Source organism: Leptodactylus fuscus, chromosome 1 (assembly GCF_031893055.1).
Source record: "Leptodactylus fuscus isolate aLepFus1 chromosome 1, aLepFus1.hap2, whole genome shotgun sequence".
Lineage (NCBI taxonomy): Eukaryota > Metazoa > Chordata > Amphibia > Anura > Leptodactylidae > Leptodactylus > Leptodactylus fuscus.
In genome coordinates, this window is record NC_134265.1 from 94,069,314 (window position 1) to 94,086,251 (window position 16,938).

The 16,938-nt window shown below is 38.2% G+C and overlaps 1 protein-coding gene across 1 annotated transcript in view; it reads left to right on the forward strand.

Moving 5' to 3' along the window:
• KNTC1 (kinetochore associated 1) overlaps nt 1-16,938 on the forward strand; it is a 96,507-nt gene that overhangs the window by 54,695 nt on the left and 24,874 nt on the right. Inside the window, exons 37-51 of the mRNA XM_075273135.1 lie at nt 1,658-1,802; nt 1,910-1,966; nt 3,479-3,642; nt 5,257-5,361; nt 6,773-6,901; nt 6,990-7,106; nt 8,443-8,552; nt 8,633-8,837; nt 10,735-10,824; nt 11,537-11,708; nt 11,850-11,908; nt 15,280-15,496; nt 15,592-15,665; nt 15,900-16,110; nt 16,329-16,441. Coding sequence (XP_075129236.1) covers nt 1,658-1,802; nt 1,910-1,966; nt 3,479-3,642; nt 5,257-5,361; nt 6,773-6,901; nt 6,990-7,106; nt 8,443-8,552; nt 8,633-8,837; nt 10,735-10,824; nt 11,537-11,708; nt 11,850-11,908; nt 15,280-15,496; nt 15,592-15,665; nt 15,900-16,110; nt 16,329-16,441 — 1,968 coding nt within the window. The remainder of the gene's footprint in view (nt 1-1,657; nt 1,803-1,909; nt 1,967-3,478; nt 3,643-5,256; nt 5,362-6,772; nt 6,902-6,989; nt 7,107-8,442; nt 8,553-8,632; nt 8,838-10,734; nt 10,825-11,536; nt 11,709-11,849; nt 11,909-15,279; nt 15,497-15,591; nt 15,666-15,899; nt 16,111-16,328; nt 16,442-16,938) is intronic.

The window sequence follows — 16,938 nt, forward strand, 5'->3', positions numbered from 1 at the left end:
TCAAGGCGTATGCCCCATATTCATGGCAGTGAAAAACAACAGACGCAGGCTGAGATTATATACCCTTGCTAATTAGTCAAAATCAATTAACATAATTACCAACACTCAAACAAAGATGTAACATGGATACAATTATACATGAAAAAAATGTACAATATCTAAAAAAAAAAAAAAAAAAAACCGTACGTGAATCATCACAATAAAAAGTGTGTATATATTATACTAGCCTCTGCCTGCGACTTTCTCTGCGCGTTGTTGGCATCGATGATCCGCCTATATTCAGCACATTGCTGCCATCGATGCTTTGCCTGTTCCGGTGTTTCGGCAGCTCGTTGGGAAGCCATATAATGAGCGTGTTGTTAGCGTTGATGATCCGCATGCTTCGGCGTTTCGACAACTCTCAAGCACAAATGTGCTCCCAGTGTCAGGAAACATGGTCAACCCAAAACACGCAGCTAAAAACACCCGAGAATGGCTAAGAGAAAAACATTAAACTATTCTGAAGTGGCCTTCTATGAGCCCTGACCGAAATCCTATTGAACATCTTTGGAAGGAGGTGAAACATGTCGTCTGGAAAAGACATCCTTCACACCCAAGACAACTGGAGCAGTTTGCTCATGAGGAGTGGCCAAAATACCTTTTAAGAGGTGCAGAAGTCTCATTGACAGTTACAGGAATTGTGTGATTGAGGGGCCACACGGTGGCTCAGTGGTTAGCACTGCAGCCTTGCAGCGCTGGAGTCCTTGGTTCAAATCCTGCCAAGGGCAAAAAAAACATCTGCAAAGAGTTTGTATGTTCTCCCCGTGTTTGCATGGATTTCCATCCCATATTCCAAAGACATACTGATAGGGAAAAATGTACATTGTGAGCTCTATGTGGGGCTCACAATCTACATTTAAAAAAAAAAAAAAAAAAAAAAAAGGAATTGTGTGATTGCCTTAAAAGGTTGTGCTACAAAATATTAAGTTAAGTGAACCATCATTTCTGTCCAGGTGTGTTTCATGAGTTTTATTTAAAAAAAAAATAATTCTTTTGAAACATGGTTGAAAAGCAATGTCTGACTTACATTTGTTCATTTTCATAGAGTTTTTATTCATTATTACTTTTGTCAGATTCAAGTAATTTCTGTGACTGTTATGGATTCTTCTTTCATTAAACGAGGGGTACCAACAATTTTGTCCATGTGTGTAAACAAGTACTCTGTTTCTGGGCCTCTGTTTCCAGTGGCGGTTGTTCCAGCGGAGGTGTTTGTATGAGGAAACCGCTGCAGCCAATTCTAGGCCTCTGTAGTTACCTCTTGTCAAATAGCACATTAAATCAGTGATATGTCTTTTGTAAGAAGGTAGGTCACTGCTTAGACCTGTGATTGGTTACAGCACTATCCTAGCAATATCCATGACTTTACCAGTGACTCGTGTACAGACCACTGGAGCAGCCTCAGCTGGAATCTGAGGCACAAGGAGAAGTGAGTAATGGTTTGCTATGTTTATATCCCCAGTAACAGCCCTATTAAATCATACAAAAAATGAACTAGATAGCCCTTTTACCAATATGTCAATTTTTTTATTTGATAGTTGTTTATAAAATGTGCCAAATATTAACAACTGTGTTTTTCATTTAATGTCTGACCTAATGTAAGTTATATCTGTCTATACAGAATTCCAGTTTTGGAGGTGAAAGAGACCACTATGAAGAGTGGACCTATGAAGATTTCTTCAATGAAGATGGCATTGTCCTTGATCCATTAGTGGTTCTCCCAGTTGCCTATGACTTAGCTACTGCTTTTGTTCCAATTACAGATGGTAGTAAAATGTGTTATTGAATAATCACTTTTACAGTATGAGATGATTATTTACTCCAGATGATCCTCTGACTTCAGTTTTGAAAGACTAACCTATCTACTTTACAGGTAGAAAGCTGTATCCTTTGGATTGTGTGAATCTGGCTACCAGTCCATATATTAATGGTAACACAAAAATTTGTTTACTTATATTTTACATTATATTTTTGTATACAGTGATTATGGTCAAGTCTAAAATCCATAAATGCTTGTGAACGGGCACTATTTGTACCATTAAATCTGATAGAAGTCTGGAAAAAGCTTCAAATGCAATTGTAAACATAGTCTATAATTAACATGCAATAAGTTTTAATTCTTAATACTTTTAATTCTGTGTTTTTTTTTAAAAAAAAGTAGTAATAAATTGTACATAAGAAATGGATTAACCCCTTCCCGACATGCGCCGTAATAGTACAGCGCATGTCAGGTCTGTAACTATGGCGACCGCCCGGGAGCTGGGCAGCCGCCATACCCGCCGAGTGTCTACTGCTTTAAGCAGTAGACAATCGGCTCTAATGCCTCCGATTGGTCCGGGGACCGATCGGAGGCATTAACCCCTCCGGCGCTGTGGTCAAAGGCGCCGTAGGCGCCATTTTCCCGGCGGCGCATGGGCGCTGCCATTTTGCCGGTGATCACCGGCTCCTGGAGCATGCTCCAGGGCCGACGTCACGTTGCATGACAGCCGGGAGCCTTTACAAGGCTCCCAGGCTTGTCTGCAAATTCTTTCTTTTGCAGGCTGGTCTATGCAACCTGCAAAAGAAATGATGATTTTTTGCAATGCATTAGCATTCAACACCCCTAGGGGGTCTAATAAATGCAAAAAATATATAAAAAAATATATAAAAAGTATTAAAAATTCAAATCACCCCCCTTTCCCTAGAACACATATAAAAGTAGTTAAAAACTGTGAAACACATACATGTTAGGTATCCCCATGTCCGAAATCGCCCGCTCTACAAATCTATAAAAATATTTTTCCTGTTCGGTAAACGCCGTAGGGGGAAAAATAGTCAAAAGTGCCAAACCGCCGTTTTTTCAGTTTTGATTCTGATAAAAATTTGAATAAAAAATTATCAAAGCAATAACATTTCCCGAAAATGGTAGAACTAAAAAGTACACCTGGCCCCGCAAAAAAGATGCCCTATGCATCCCTGTACACTGACGTATAAAAAAAGTTACGGCTGTCGGAATATGGCGACTTTTAGGAAAAAAAATTAACACCGTTTTGGATTTTTTTTAAGGGGTCAAAATGTAAATAAAACCATATAAATTTGGTATCCCTGGAACCGTACCAAAACACAGAATACAGGGGACATGTCATTTTGGCTGCACAGTGAACGCCGTAAAACCAAAGCCCGTAAGAAAGTCGCAGAAATGCATTTTTTCTTCAAATCCACCCCATTCTGAATTTTTTTTCCTGCTTCCCAGTACATTATATAGAATAATTAATGGTGGCATCATGAAGAAAAATTTGTCCCGCAAAAATTAAGACCTCATATGGCTCTGGGAGCGGAGAAAAAAAAGTTATGGGATTTAGAAGGAGGGGAGTCAAAAACGAAAATCAAAAAATGCCATCGGCGGGAAGGGGTTAATAGCATGTGTATCACTTTTTTTTGTTATTTTTTTGTGATTTTACAGGAGAAAATGTTTTGCTGCCTGCTAAGACGCCTATAATTGCATTGTTGGAAAATTTGCAGGAGTGCAGCCAGTGCGAACTTACCCTACAACTCATGATTTGGGCATTTGGCACTTGTCTACAACATAGTGTTTCAAATAATATGGATAATCATTTGAGTGTCAAGGTATAGTATAATGTGTGCTGGTTCTAAGTTTAGAACCCATGGTTTATCCTTAAAACAATAGCCTATGACATTTCTTTTTAAAGGGAGTTGGTCACCAAAACCCAACTTATCAACCCAGCCATACATAGATAGGTTAGGATCACCAGAATCAAACAGTGTTTTCGCCTTGTGAATCAATGCCTCCATTGCCAAAATATTGTAGTTTTGTTAATATATAACTGAGTTTTTGGAGCAATGAGGGCAATGCTGCTGCTTACTTTACTGCTCTGTAATGCCTCACTTTGTCTGTAAGTTGTAAAGTGCTGCGGAATATGTTGACGCTATATCACTATATTAAAAAATAAAATAAAAAATATTTAATATTATAATTACCTCTCTGCAGCAATAGCAAAACCTTCTTTACTTCAAAGAACTCATTTAGATACTGACAAAAACGGTGATGTCTGCAATAGAGGTACCAATTCTCAAAGGGAAAATACATATATATCTTTTTCATTCAAGCGACCCTAACCTATCCATCTGCTAGAATGTGTTAATATGCTTAGGGTGCCTTCAATAACACTGGGTGCTGAGAAGCTTTGCATGAAAAGCTATTGGTGTGGTTGCTGCCTCCATACCGCCCTCTTCCCCCTGTTAAATGGGGACACATTTATACATATTACTATTGTAATTTTTTTCAATTCTGTTTTTCTTGTATATATTTGTGGATATTTTCACTTACATAAAGAGTCTGTTGGCATCAAAATTATTAAACCAGCCTACCTTGAGCATGGTGTTTTGTAGAAAGGCTGTTTGATTTTGACATAAAAAACTGCTTTTTATTCCTGTGCAAATAAGAGTGCATCTGGGAAGTGTTCTGAGGCAGCTGAGCATTGCGGCCTGATCAATATCACACCCAGCAACACTGACATACTCGGGGTATTCTACTGCCACCTCATCAGCAAGAGGAAGAACTTTCCCTAATGCTCAGCAGTCCCAGAACACTGCCCAGATGTACTCTTTGCTTATTGTAATAGGAATAAACAGCAGCTTTTTGTCAAACTAATTATTACACTATATTCACAGCTCTACGCACTATAAGGTTCTGGGACTAGTTTAAAGTGGTTTTCTCATCTCACTGTTTTCAGAAGTTTTCCGTCTGTCTCTTCTCACTTCCTGTATTTCTCCCTTGCCCCTCTCAGCTTGCTGAACAGGACACTATAGAGTATCACATTACTTTTGCAGATCAAATGCTATTTACGTGCTTTTAGAGAAGGGCTCAGTGTTATCAGTGTGTTTACATAGAGAGATAACAGACTTAGCTTTATCAGCAAACTGCAATTAGCTGAACTGATTGTCCTGCTGGCAGTGTAGCGAGTGATGTCACTTGTCCTATCTCACAAGTCTATAGTTATGGAAACGTTGTGTAAACAATGGGATGAATAAGTTCACATACCAGGAAAACAAAGCAGCATTTCTAAAGCAACATATTTAGGAAAAGTCTTCAGTTTACATAAAGTACCAGTATTGATAGGGTCCTTGAGATGGGGAATACCCCTTTAATAACATTTTTAGTGCTGACAGACTGCCTTTAATCCATTTTTGATAACATTTTACTTTTTGCTCCTCATTTAGTTGCATGATGAAAAAGTGATGGCAGAAACCAAAACCTTTATAGCAATAATGGGAGAAAAAACTATTACAATAATAAAGGACACTGCAATGGCATTATTACACAAGGTGAGCAAGGAACTTGGTAAGATGTTTTTGTGATGAAAATTCCAAAATAGCACAACCATTATATTTTAACCCAAAATGAAAAGTATTTATGATGTATTCAGAGGATCTGTCACTGCCTCACAATAGGTAAACTAGCGGTCACTATTGCAAGCTCACTTGGCTTACTACTGTTATTAGTGCCAGAGCTAATGGCATTGATAACCACTAAACACGGGAGCTTGCTGAAAAAAAAAGAAAAACACCAGCGGCATTGGTGTAATAGAGGCCTTAATGTATGCCTCTATTCTCACTTGTCAGGTGGTGACACATCATTTTTAATTATGGTAATTATAATCTGTAGAAAAGTACTTGAATGCCTTTTTTTTACATTGGTGACTGAAATGTTCTCTTATGTTGGCTATACTGTAGTCTCATGCTTCTTTTTTGTGGTGTGTTTATTGATGACAAGCCTTATTGTTGCTTTATGACAACTAAATTGGCTGGGAGTTAATTGACAGAGAAATGTGGCTTATAAATTTTGCTCCCCTTCCCCCAGAAGAGCAATAGGGGAGATGCACACAGATCCTTAGTTTAATATAGAACATAATAAAGCTCCAGTTAACCTCCAGTTATAAATAAATATTCATAAATTAATAGTACAGGGGAATGTACGAAACGTTATAATATATCCTATTAAGGATATCTGTTTCCTTATTCAGTTACTAGGCTGCCCTTCTGTTCCTAATCCTCAGCCTCACCACTTGTTTACCTAGTTTCTCTGTATGCAGCCTCACACACAAAGCTCTATGGGGATGGAAAGGGAGGAGTAGGATTTTCCTGCCAGCTAGTTAATTGATTTATTGCCTTATTCTGTGCACTAGTAACCTCTACAAACAAACCTAGCAGTGTTAAATGATCCCAGGGTAACAGCAAATATGTGATTGTCTTTTATAGCAACTGCTTCTTTCCCCTGCCCTCTTCATAAACTAATATGTAGAAAGTAACTCTGCCTGAAAAATGGAGAAGAAATCATGTACTAGAATGCACTATTCATATATGCAAATTTGTTTATAACGGGGGTCCCCCACCCACTGCTGATCCTGTTCTAGTATAGACAACTTAATTGACATGTCAGCTGCAGAAAACAAGAAGTGTCTATCAATTGTGCTTTAGTGAACAGTTAAAAAAAAAAAGAAAATCAAAAAGGAACAATTTGAAATTCTTTATAATCTTTTCAGAGTCCATAAAATCTAAAAAAACCAAAATGCTTATGATAAATACCGGGTTTGGATAATAAGACCTTTTCAGGAGATACATTGAGTACATAAATTAAGTACCATAGCATAGAACATTAGTGGTTTTGTTGCTTGTATTCTTACTAGTGGTGCTGCTTAAATGGTATATTTTATGTATATTTATTTGCTTGAGACAGGTTTTCAATTGTCGAGTGGTGGATTGCAACCTTGCCCTGGCGTACTGCTCTTTGCTACCCAAAAAAGAAGTATTTGTAAAGCTTTGGGATGTCATTAACAACACATGGCAAAATTACAACAAGATTTTGGTATGTTGAGGGTTACATAATGCGCCAGTTGGGAATTTTTCATGTTGAAGAAGTCATGATGTAGAAGCCATGATGATTAATTTTACAGGCTGTAGCTGTTGTTGGAGCCCAGCTTTCTCTTGTGTATTGTGAAGATGAAGAACGAATCAAATTTCAGGGGCTTATAACTGATGCGGAGTGGGGCATTCAGCTCAGCAATATCGGAGTAAGTAGAAAGTAAGATCTGTTGTCAGATATAATAGGCAGATGAGAAGGTATTTTTTGTTTTGGTTGCAAGTACCAGTTTCCATAATTGCATCATTGTTTCCCTCTCAATCATCTACACAATCATACACAATATATTTAATGATCCTTCTGTTGAGAAGTTAACTTTTATTTTTCATTAATATGTGAACACTGATGTGGATGTTCATTTTGAACAAAAGGAAGTCATTTCACCCCAAAACACGAAGTCTTGTTATGATGCCTGTGGGTTTTCCCAGAATCATCACCTATTCACAGAATATGTGATAAGTGACTTCACTGGCAGCCCTACGTATGGGAACCCCATGGATTACGCGTATAGCATTCAGCCCGGGGTGTATCTATAGTGGGTGCAGCAGCTGCAGTCATTACTGGGCCCTGTATTTTCCCCAAAGGTCCATCTGCCACGTGAAATATACTGCCATTCTAAAATAGTACAGAGTAGGTAGGGACTTAATTTCAGATTTACTTTGGAGTCCAGGACCTTCAAGTTACGCTTTTGTATTCAGCTAACTTTGTCAGTCCTCTGGACTATGCAACAAGCGTCATGCACATGCTTGAGTACCAGTCCAGTCAAAAAGAAACATTTGATCCTCTCCAGTTGGAATCCGGGTCAGTGATGTGTCTATTCTGGGTAAAACTCTTTGGTATTGATAGTCACTGGATACTGGTATACAAGCAGAATCTAAGGAGATTTTGGATGTGTCAGCCTTTGTGACTTTTATTAGTAGTATGTGACCGAATCCTTTTGGTAAACAAAGTGTTTGCATTAAGGGTATGTTCACACAAAGGAATTTGGTGCTGAATTTGAGACCGATTCCACCTCAAAATCAGCTCCAAATTCCGCCTGAAATCAGCCTCCTTTCATTTCAGTGGGAGTTGGATACTGATTTATCCACTAGCTGGCTTTTTGAGCCAGACGAAGAACAAGCATCATGCTCGATCATCAGACAGATCCTGCATGATAACTTCCATTGAAGTGAATGGGAAGCAGAAAAAAAAAATATGTGGCAGGTGTGGAATTTGGACAAGGAAAAATCCTGGCACTGAATTTTCAGCTAGAAAAATTTCTGACGAATGAACTACCTCTGATAGTTCCTGTTCATATACACATTCATGTTAACTATTGTTTCTCTACCACTGTTTCACCTTATTTTTAGGACTTCTACCTAATGTGAAAGTAAAGGATTGAAAAAATACATTCTGATATATATTGGATAAAATGTAAAATGCTAGTTTTGATTGTTAGCATAACGCAACCCAGCACACTTTTAGGTAATGAAATATTTCCTCTGCAGATTTCTTTCCAGGCTGCCTTTAGACAAGACTCAGAACAGAAGAAAGATCTTATTTCCACATTGGTTCAAAACGCACATGTGGATACAGCTCTTATTTTGAAGTATTGCAGGTAAACATTATTCCTTATACATATACTTATGACCACTTTTTTATATATAAAATCTTACATTTAAATTTTTTCATGTGTAGCACCTTTATGTTGGACTCTGATGCTGCCCTCCAGCTTTACATAGAAACTCTACTTCTTTCTGGCTCAAGTTCTAAGCATAGCCATGATGATTGTATTGTGGATCCAGATCAACATTCTCAGCTGGTGGCAAAAGCAAAAGATATCATTCCTCTTCTGAATAGCACCCAAGACCTTGTTGTTAGCCTTAGTGGAATTCTACATAAGGTACGCTCACTTTAATTCTTTACATCCCTTGGTAAACAAAAACATTACACAATGGCATTTACAGAATGGTGACCATAGATTAACATATTTTGTAATATATTTGTAATATACTTCATAAATAAATGTTGGCTCATTTTTGTGAAATTATGTGTCTTTACACTTTCCAATGTTCCTCTATTGAGAATGGGGATGGGGGGTCTTGGGCGTTTTAAAACGTACAAACTTACTTCTGGTCTCATATGGAAAAGTAGATTCTCATCTTTCATATGACGCTTATATGCAGTTCTACTTATATTAGTTGTTGAAAGCACAGTTGAGTTTGGGATATTTATATGGAGTTACTGTTTCATGCAACACCAGAAGCAAGTTTCTACATTTATATAGTGTCTGAGTTATAACTGTTTAAATTGACCCTCCCCCACCCACATTTTCTGTTTATTACACACACAAGTCTGTACACCGTGAGAAGCCATGTACAGATTTCAATAGAGAAGCAACGTGTATGACACACCATTTGTTAATAAAATATATTACAAAACATATTAATGCCCTGTCACCAAACTCTAGGTTTCCCATATGCCATAAAACAGTATAGTATATTTCTATGTACTTTTCAACAATGTACAAGTATACCAAATAAGTATTAAAAGGGTTTGTACCAAGTTATGAATGTAACCTTATTTAAAGGATAGAGGATAACTATAAGATTGTTGGATGTCTGACTGCTCAGGTCCCCACCAATCCCAAGAACGGGGCTCCAGTTTTTCTATCCTCATGAAGCGGCAGGCTGAACATGTGCCTTGCCACTCCATTTGTTCTCTATGAGAGCACTGATGTTGGCCAAGTACTGTTCTCTGCTATTTCTAACCCTCCTGTAGAGTAAAACCCTAGTCCTCACCAATGCATGAAAAGACTCTCTCAAAGAGGGTAAGCCATCAAATACTCAGCGCTGTGGGATGATGACTATTGTATTACTTTAATTCACTGTAATATTTGTATTTATTTCTGGCTGTTTTTTAATCTGAATTAGTAAAAGCTAAGGGAGCGTTCACACAACCGTCGGTGTCCGACATGTAGTGTCCGCTCAAATTCTGTCACGGACACTAGGAGCGGACACTAGATGTGTCCGTGACACCTGTCATTCACTTGAATGGGCATCGGGTGCATTCTTTTGCACTCCATGCCCGTCCTTTCCTGTCCGCAAGAGATGTCCGACTTCTCAAGCGGACAGAAGAACCCTGCATGCAGGGTTTTTCTGTCCGCTTGAGAAGTCGGACATCTTCTCTTGTGGACAGGGAAGGACGGGCACGGAGTGCAAAAGAACGCACCCGATGCCCATTCAAGTGAATGACAGGTGTCACGGACACATCTAGTGTCCGCTCCTAGTGTCCGTGACAGATTTTGAGCAGACACTAGGAGCGGACACTACATGTCGGACACCGACGGTAGTGTGAACGCCCCCTAAGTTGTAATGTTTGTCATGGAATGCTGCTATTATTGAATTTGCTGGTCCCTCACGGGGTCTTTGTTAATAAAAAATCACTTCAATTATTCTAGAGGTTTGTCCTGTACCTATCACAAAGTGGTGACATAGCCTTGAAATATGCCTTAACATTATAGAAATACCCTTTTAAATACTTTATACATCAAACAACTTCACTTAAATCTCATAAATATGGGGGCCCTAACATAACAAAACATGGCTAAGCTCTCCCAGATCTTCTGCTGCTCTCCTTTCCAAGCTGCCTCCACATTCTGTACAACACATACACATGTATTACTTCTGATTATGTTATTGACTGTCTCACTACAAATTGTATTGTATTGTGTTATAAAGTAGAAATCATCGTTCTTCTAAATCATAATAAAAAAGTGTATAAAATACTCCTCCTTTTAGCTGGATCCTTATGATTATGAAACTATTGAGGGAACTCTGCAAGTGATACTTGCTGCGGACGAGAAGAATACCAATATTCAACTAAGTCAGGTAATATGAAGTAATGTAGCGTTTAACCCCTTAATGACAGCCTATTTAGGCCTTCAGGATGAGGCATACCCTTTTTCTTCTTTCTTTCTTTTTTTTTTTTTTTTTTTTTTTTTTTCTTCATCCTTTCTTCTAAGAGCCATAACGTGTTTTTTGTTTTTTTGTTTTTTTTCCTTTCCATTGATGTAGCCATATGGCAGCTTGATTTTTGTAGAGACAAGTTGTATTTAGCAATAGAACCATTTTGGAGTTCATTCAATGCATTTAAAACTTATTATTCTTTTTTTCTCTTTCTCCCTACCACACATTTTCATCATGCTGTTTCACTGAAACAATGAGTTAGGATCTACAGCATCATATCCCTCCTCTATCATGTCCATATTCATTATGGATTTGATATCCGTTATAATAAGAACCTTAGTTGAATATGTAAGGTTACATTATAACTAGAGATGAGCAAATGGTATTCGATCGAATATCTCCGTTTGCATAGTTATTACTCGGTCGAATACCACGCGGTAAATATTTGAATCCCCTCCCACCTTCCCTGGCGCTTTTTTTTTTTTTTTTACAACAACAACTATGCAGGGGAGGTATTCGATCGAAACTACTCGTTCATCTCTAATTAGAACAAATTCATATGTCTGAAATTCTTATAGTATTGAATGTTTATATTTTTAGCTGTATATTTTTTATTTTGTCGCTTTCCTTGTAGGCATTAAATTTGGTTAATCTTCTTAAATCATACAAGAGAATTGCTGCCCCGGCAGACTTGGAACACCAGTATATTTTAGAGCATAGCATCGCAATGTCCAGTGCTGCAAATACAAGACTGCCTTTCCATTTACTTTTCTTCACAACATCAACAAGTTTTTGGAGCATCATATGTAAGTTCTACACAATTTATCTACACCCCCCCCAATTCATTGATACTTCCTTTTGTTGGCATTTTATACATGTATAACATTTTACAATTTTTTCTTCTTTTGTTAATTATATTTATTTTTTTTATCTCCCCTTTGTTCAAGCTTCTGAGCTAAGTGAGGAGTCATTTCCAACACTGCTTCTAATTTCCAAACTTATGAAGGTGAGATTTGAGCTATGTAAAATTCTATTACGATCTAGCGGTCCAAAAAAGATAAAGATAGGCATGTCCTTACATTGAATTGCCACAATCATCTTATTGCTAATGTGTTCTCCACTAGAATTAGTTATTGTAGCAGACAATGTGTCTATAATATGGTACACCATGAATCATGTCTGTTTCCAACATGTGCCTTAAAATAGCACTTATACTAAAAATGTTATACTTGGGCTAGTTTATAAGGCACATTTGTTGAATTGTAGTGAAGGTAATCTTACAGATGGCTGTGACCAGCAATAAAGCCTTGTGCACACTATTTAAAGAGGTTGTCCAGGCACATTTTTTTTACATATTAAAAAAAAGAAAAAAATCGTACTTGTCTGTTTTTGGTGCTACGGAATTTTCCTAGGGCAGTCTGGTGCTTCTGCTCTGGTCTTTTCTCACAGTGAAACTGCTCACTGGTTGTGATGTCCCAGATCCCTTCCATTGAAGCTGCTGATTGGCCTCAGCAGTCACATGACCGCTGAGGCTAATCAGCGGCCTCCGGGAGAAACCTGGGATGTTACAGGAAGTGTGTGGTGGGGATTTCTGCCAGATGATTATAATGGACTGAAAGGACCAGACCGTACTGGGAGGCACTGTGGAAAGGTGAGTGTGATTTTTTTTTTTTTTTTTTTTTTTTTCCACTTCCCCTAGCTGACTTAAAAAAAAAAAAAAAAAAAAAAATGTTGTCCATTTTTGCGTGGGAAACCCCTTTTAAAGAGGACCTTTCACCACTTTTGATATATAAAGAAGAACTTCACGTTTATAGGTGCCAAAATTTTTATCTTAAGTAAAGTCAAGTGAACGTTTTCGGTCCCATGGACCTTCATCAGACTCTACAATCGAAATTATAAGAAAACAATATTATAAATACAGAAAAATAAATCAAAAATACAGCCACATCCGGCTTGAACATTGACACAAAGTATATGCATATATGAATAGAACCATGTTGTTGAATTAGCAGGGTATAACAAGGATCCCCTTATTACAATCGATGAAGTTAAGGTAGCATGCTACAAAAGTAAAAGAAATACGCTATATGGGGGTGCGATTGTCAAGGATAATAATAGTGGATGTTCCATAATAATAACAAAGCGAAAGGACAATTAAGACAAAACAAAAACAAAGAGTACATAGAATTCACCTGTTCATATAAGAGTAATCGTATCCCGTAATACGGTGAATATCAGGAGAGGATAAGCACTCCAAACCAGTCTAGGAGTAATCAAATCACGGGCATAATGAATGTAACAATCGTACATAATCAACATATAGGCTGCTCGTATTGTAGGGGAACTTACCTCCAGGAGACCGGACCGTGCCCGCAATAGATAACAAGAGATCGTTACAAGGTAACAACGCAGTGTCTCAGCGCTTAGAGTAAGGCCTATGGCTAAAGAATGGCGCGAATTGTACTGCGCCTAGGACCGGATATAAAACGGCGAAGGACCACAGTGATTGGTCCAACGCGCGCAGGCACAGTTGTGCCTGTACGTAATGGAAGCTTCCCCTACAATACGAGCAGCCTATATGTTGATTATGTACGATTGTTACATTCATTATGCCCGTGATTTGATTACTCCTAGACTGGTTTGGAGTGCTTATCCTCTCCTGATATTCACCGTATTACGGGATACGATTACTCTTATATGAACAGGTGAATTCTATGTACTCTTTGTTTTTGTTTTGTCTTAATTGTCGTTTCGCTTTGTTATTATTATGGAACATCCACTATTATTATCCTTGACAATCGCACCCCCATATAGCATATTTCTTTTACTTTTGTAGCATGCTACCTTAACTTCATCGATTGTAATAAGGGGATCCTTGTTATACCCTGCTAATTCAACAACATGGTTCTATTCATATATGTATATACTTTGTGTCAATGTTCAAGCCGGATGTGGCTGTATTTTTGATTTATTTTTCTGTATTTATAATATTGTTTTCTTATAATTTCGATTGTAGAGTCTGATGAAGGTCCATGGGACCGAAAACGTTCACTTGACTTTACTTAAAATAAAAATTTTGGCACCTATAAACGTGAAGTTCTTCTTTATATTGCAAGACGGGTTGGGACCCTCACTTCACTTCTGGAAGATTACTGTATCCCTCGCTAAATTTCACCACTTTTGGGCACATGCAGTGTTATATACTGCCAGAAAGCCGACAGTGCGCTGAATTCAGCGCACTGTCGGCTTTCCCGATCTGTGCCCGGTGTACAGAGCTTACGGTGCCGGTACCGTAGTGCTCTATGGTCAGAAGGGCGTTTCTGACCATTAGCCAGAGACGTCCTTCTGCCTCGCGGCACCTATCCCGCTGTGCTGTGGAGCGGGGAGGAACTCCCCCCTCCCGCTCCTGATAATGCTGGTCTATGGACGAGCGCTGTGAGCAGAGGGAGGGGGCGTTCCTCCCGGCTCCACAGCACAGCGCGATAGGCGCCGCGAGGCAGAAGGACGTCTCTGGCTAATGGTCAGAAACGCCCTTCTGACCATAGAGCACTACGGTACCGGCACCGTAAGCTCTGTACACCGGGCACAGATCGGGAAAGCCGACAGTGCGCTGAATTCAGCGCACTGTCGGCTTTCTGGCAGTATATAACACTGCATGTGCCCAAAAGTGGTGAAAGGTCCTCTTTAAGTGTGCAGTCTTAGTGGGTTCCAATTTTTTAAAGGAAGGCACTTGGACAACATACGAGTTCCTTCCATTCATCATTAATTTCAATTGTGTGTTCAAATCCGTTTTCATTGAGCAGGATAGGACCTGCTGTATAATTATTAGAACAGAGTATTGGAAGAGCCTTGGGCTGTAGCTGTGGGCCTTAAATTCTCAAACTGCAACAGGATCTTGAAATAAGCTTCCTTCCTCATATAAGACAGCTTAAGAGTCAGTGATTTGAGTTTTGAGTGATTTCTGGGTGTCTATGGGAACACCTGGTATCTTCTGCATTTTTTTACATGGTCCAACTTCCTGCTATGTAACTTCCACACTAGCTCCCTCGCTTCTTCCCCCCCCCCCCTTCCTCTCTCCCCCTCTCCTCTCTGTTTCCAGAAACAGATTTGTCACCGCATAACATGCAAATGTCCCTGGGGAAGTCACGTAACATTGGTAAATATATGTTTTTGATAAATTATGTCATTTAGAACATAGGCGGGAGAGGGTGTTTTAGATTAGTGTAGGGATTAATTTATATCCCAGACACCCCCTTTAACTATCACATACTATCATTTGATGAGGATAGCATATGTTTTCCATTTGTTAAATGGTTAAATTATAAATCTACTGTCTTACTTTTGTAAATGTAAATGACATTGATTTTGCATTTTTAGGTTTCCCTGGACACTCTGTACATGACGGCTGTGAAGCATGTTTTTGAAAAAAGTTTACGGCCCAAAGCATTGAAGCTGAAGAATCATGAATATTCTTCTCTTATCAATAAGGAAACTGCTAAGACTGTTCTCTCTATCCAGTCATACCTTCAGTCTATCAGTAACCCAGAGTGGGCAGCAGCTATTGCTCATAGGATTGCACAAGAACTTCCAACTGGTTAGTAGACTTGAGCCTTTTGCTTTTATATGGTATTAGATATACCAATACATTTTGAGGGGATACATTTAGTAATTGCATTGGATTTGTTGTAGGGCCAGATAAAATTCACGCACTAAAGTTTTGCCTCCATTTGGCTGAAAAGTGGAAGAAAAATACATCCCCTAAGGTAAGCAAAACATAAAGTTTTAATTCTTTATTAAGATAATTTATGCCAGTCATTTCCAAGATTATTGAGGGCTTTTATTTGAGTCATGAATCAAATTATAGCTACTTGGTCCACTATTTAGGGAGAAAACCTCCAGTACAGTCTACATGAATGTATTCTTTATATATGTTACATAAATATAAAAAATGACAATTCTGACTAAATCTTATGCATTATTGCTTTTATTAACTTAAGGAAGAGTCTCATGAAAGAGCTGAAGTATTAATAAAGAAGCTAAGCGTGCAATATCAACGATCGGCCACAGAAAATGTATTAATAACACACAAACTAAACACTCCAGATTTTCTGAAACAGATTGGTAAACCGGCAACCCTTATTGTTTCACTTTATGAGCATAGTAGTGTGGAGGAAAGAATAGCAAACCCGACTGGTAGAGATTATCCAGGTTTGTACAATTGAAATAATTTTTCTTTATAAGTGTTGTGATTTGATTATTATTATTATAATACGTTAACATGATTTATTTTACAGTACTGTGCAGTAAATAGCAAAATTTCATGCTTAAATAATTCTAACATTTCATAATGTTATAGCGAAGTCCTATTACTATGTATTATTTAGGTTTGAACATGTATGTATTTCTTTTATTATATTATTTTATAGATATCCACACAGTAGCAAAGCAGATAGCTGAAGTCAACAACCTGAGCATGAACAAAATTCGTGACCTTCTTCTGGATAAATGGCTGTGTCCGAATACACTTCCACAAGCGTCTGTGAGTATAGTGATTTCTGGTTCCTCCCTTGTTCAAATGTAAAACTTTTTACATGTTCAGCATCCTGGCAGCTACACCCACACTGCATTTGCTCCAACCAATTGCCATCTTATGTGAAATGTAACTATAGGCCGCCATTTACATGACAAATCCTACTGAACATAAATTGTGAAAAATTGTGTGAAATGACTAGAGGCATTCACAGCAGTTACCAGATTTTATTTGTTTTATTTTTCAATACTGTTCAAACCGTAAAACCTCATGACATGTTTGTTTAACGGACTGGAGAATCATCGTACAACACAATTGTAATAGAAAGTGGCTAAAGGAAGTAGAATTTAAGAGAGATCCCAATTTTATAAAGGGTTTTCCCTTATATGTGTGCATATCCTAACACACCCCTTATTGTAATAACGTTCATAGTTCATACATACAGTGGGAAGTTTTGCATGTTTACTGTGTATGTGCAAATCTCTTTAAAGTGTGAGGCTTAAGAG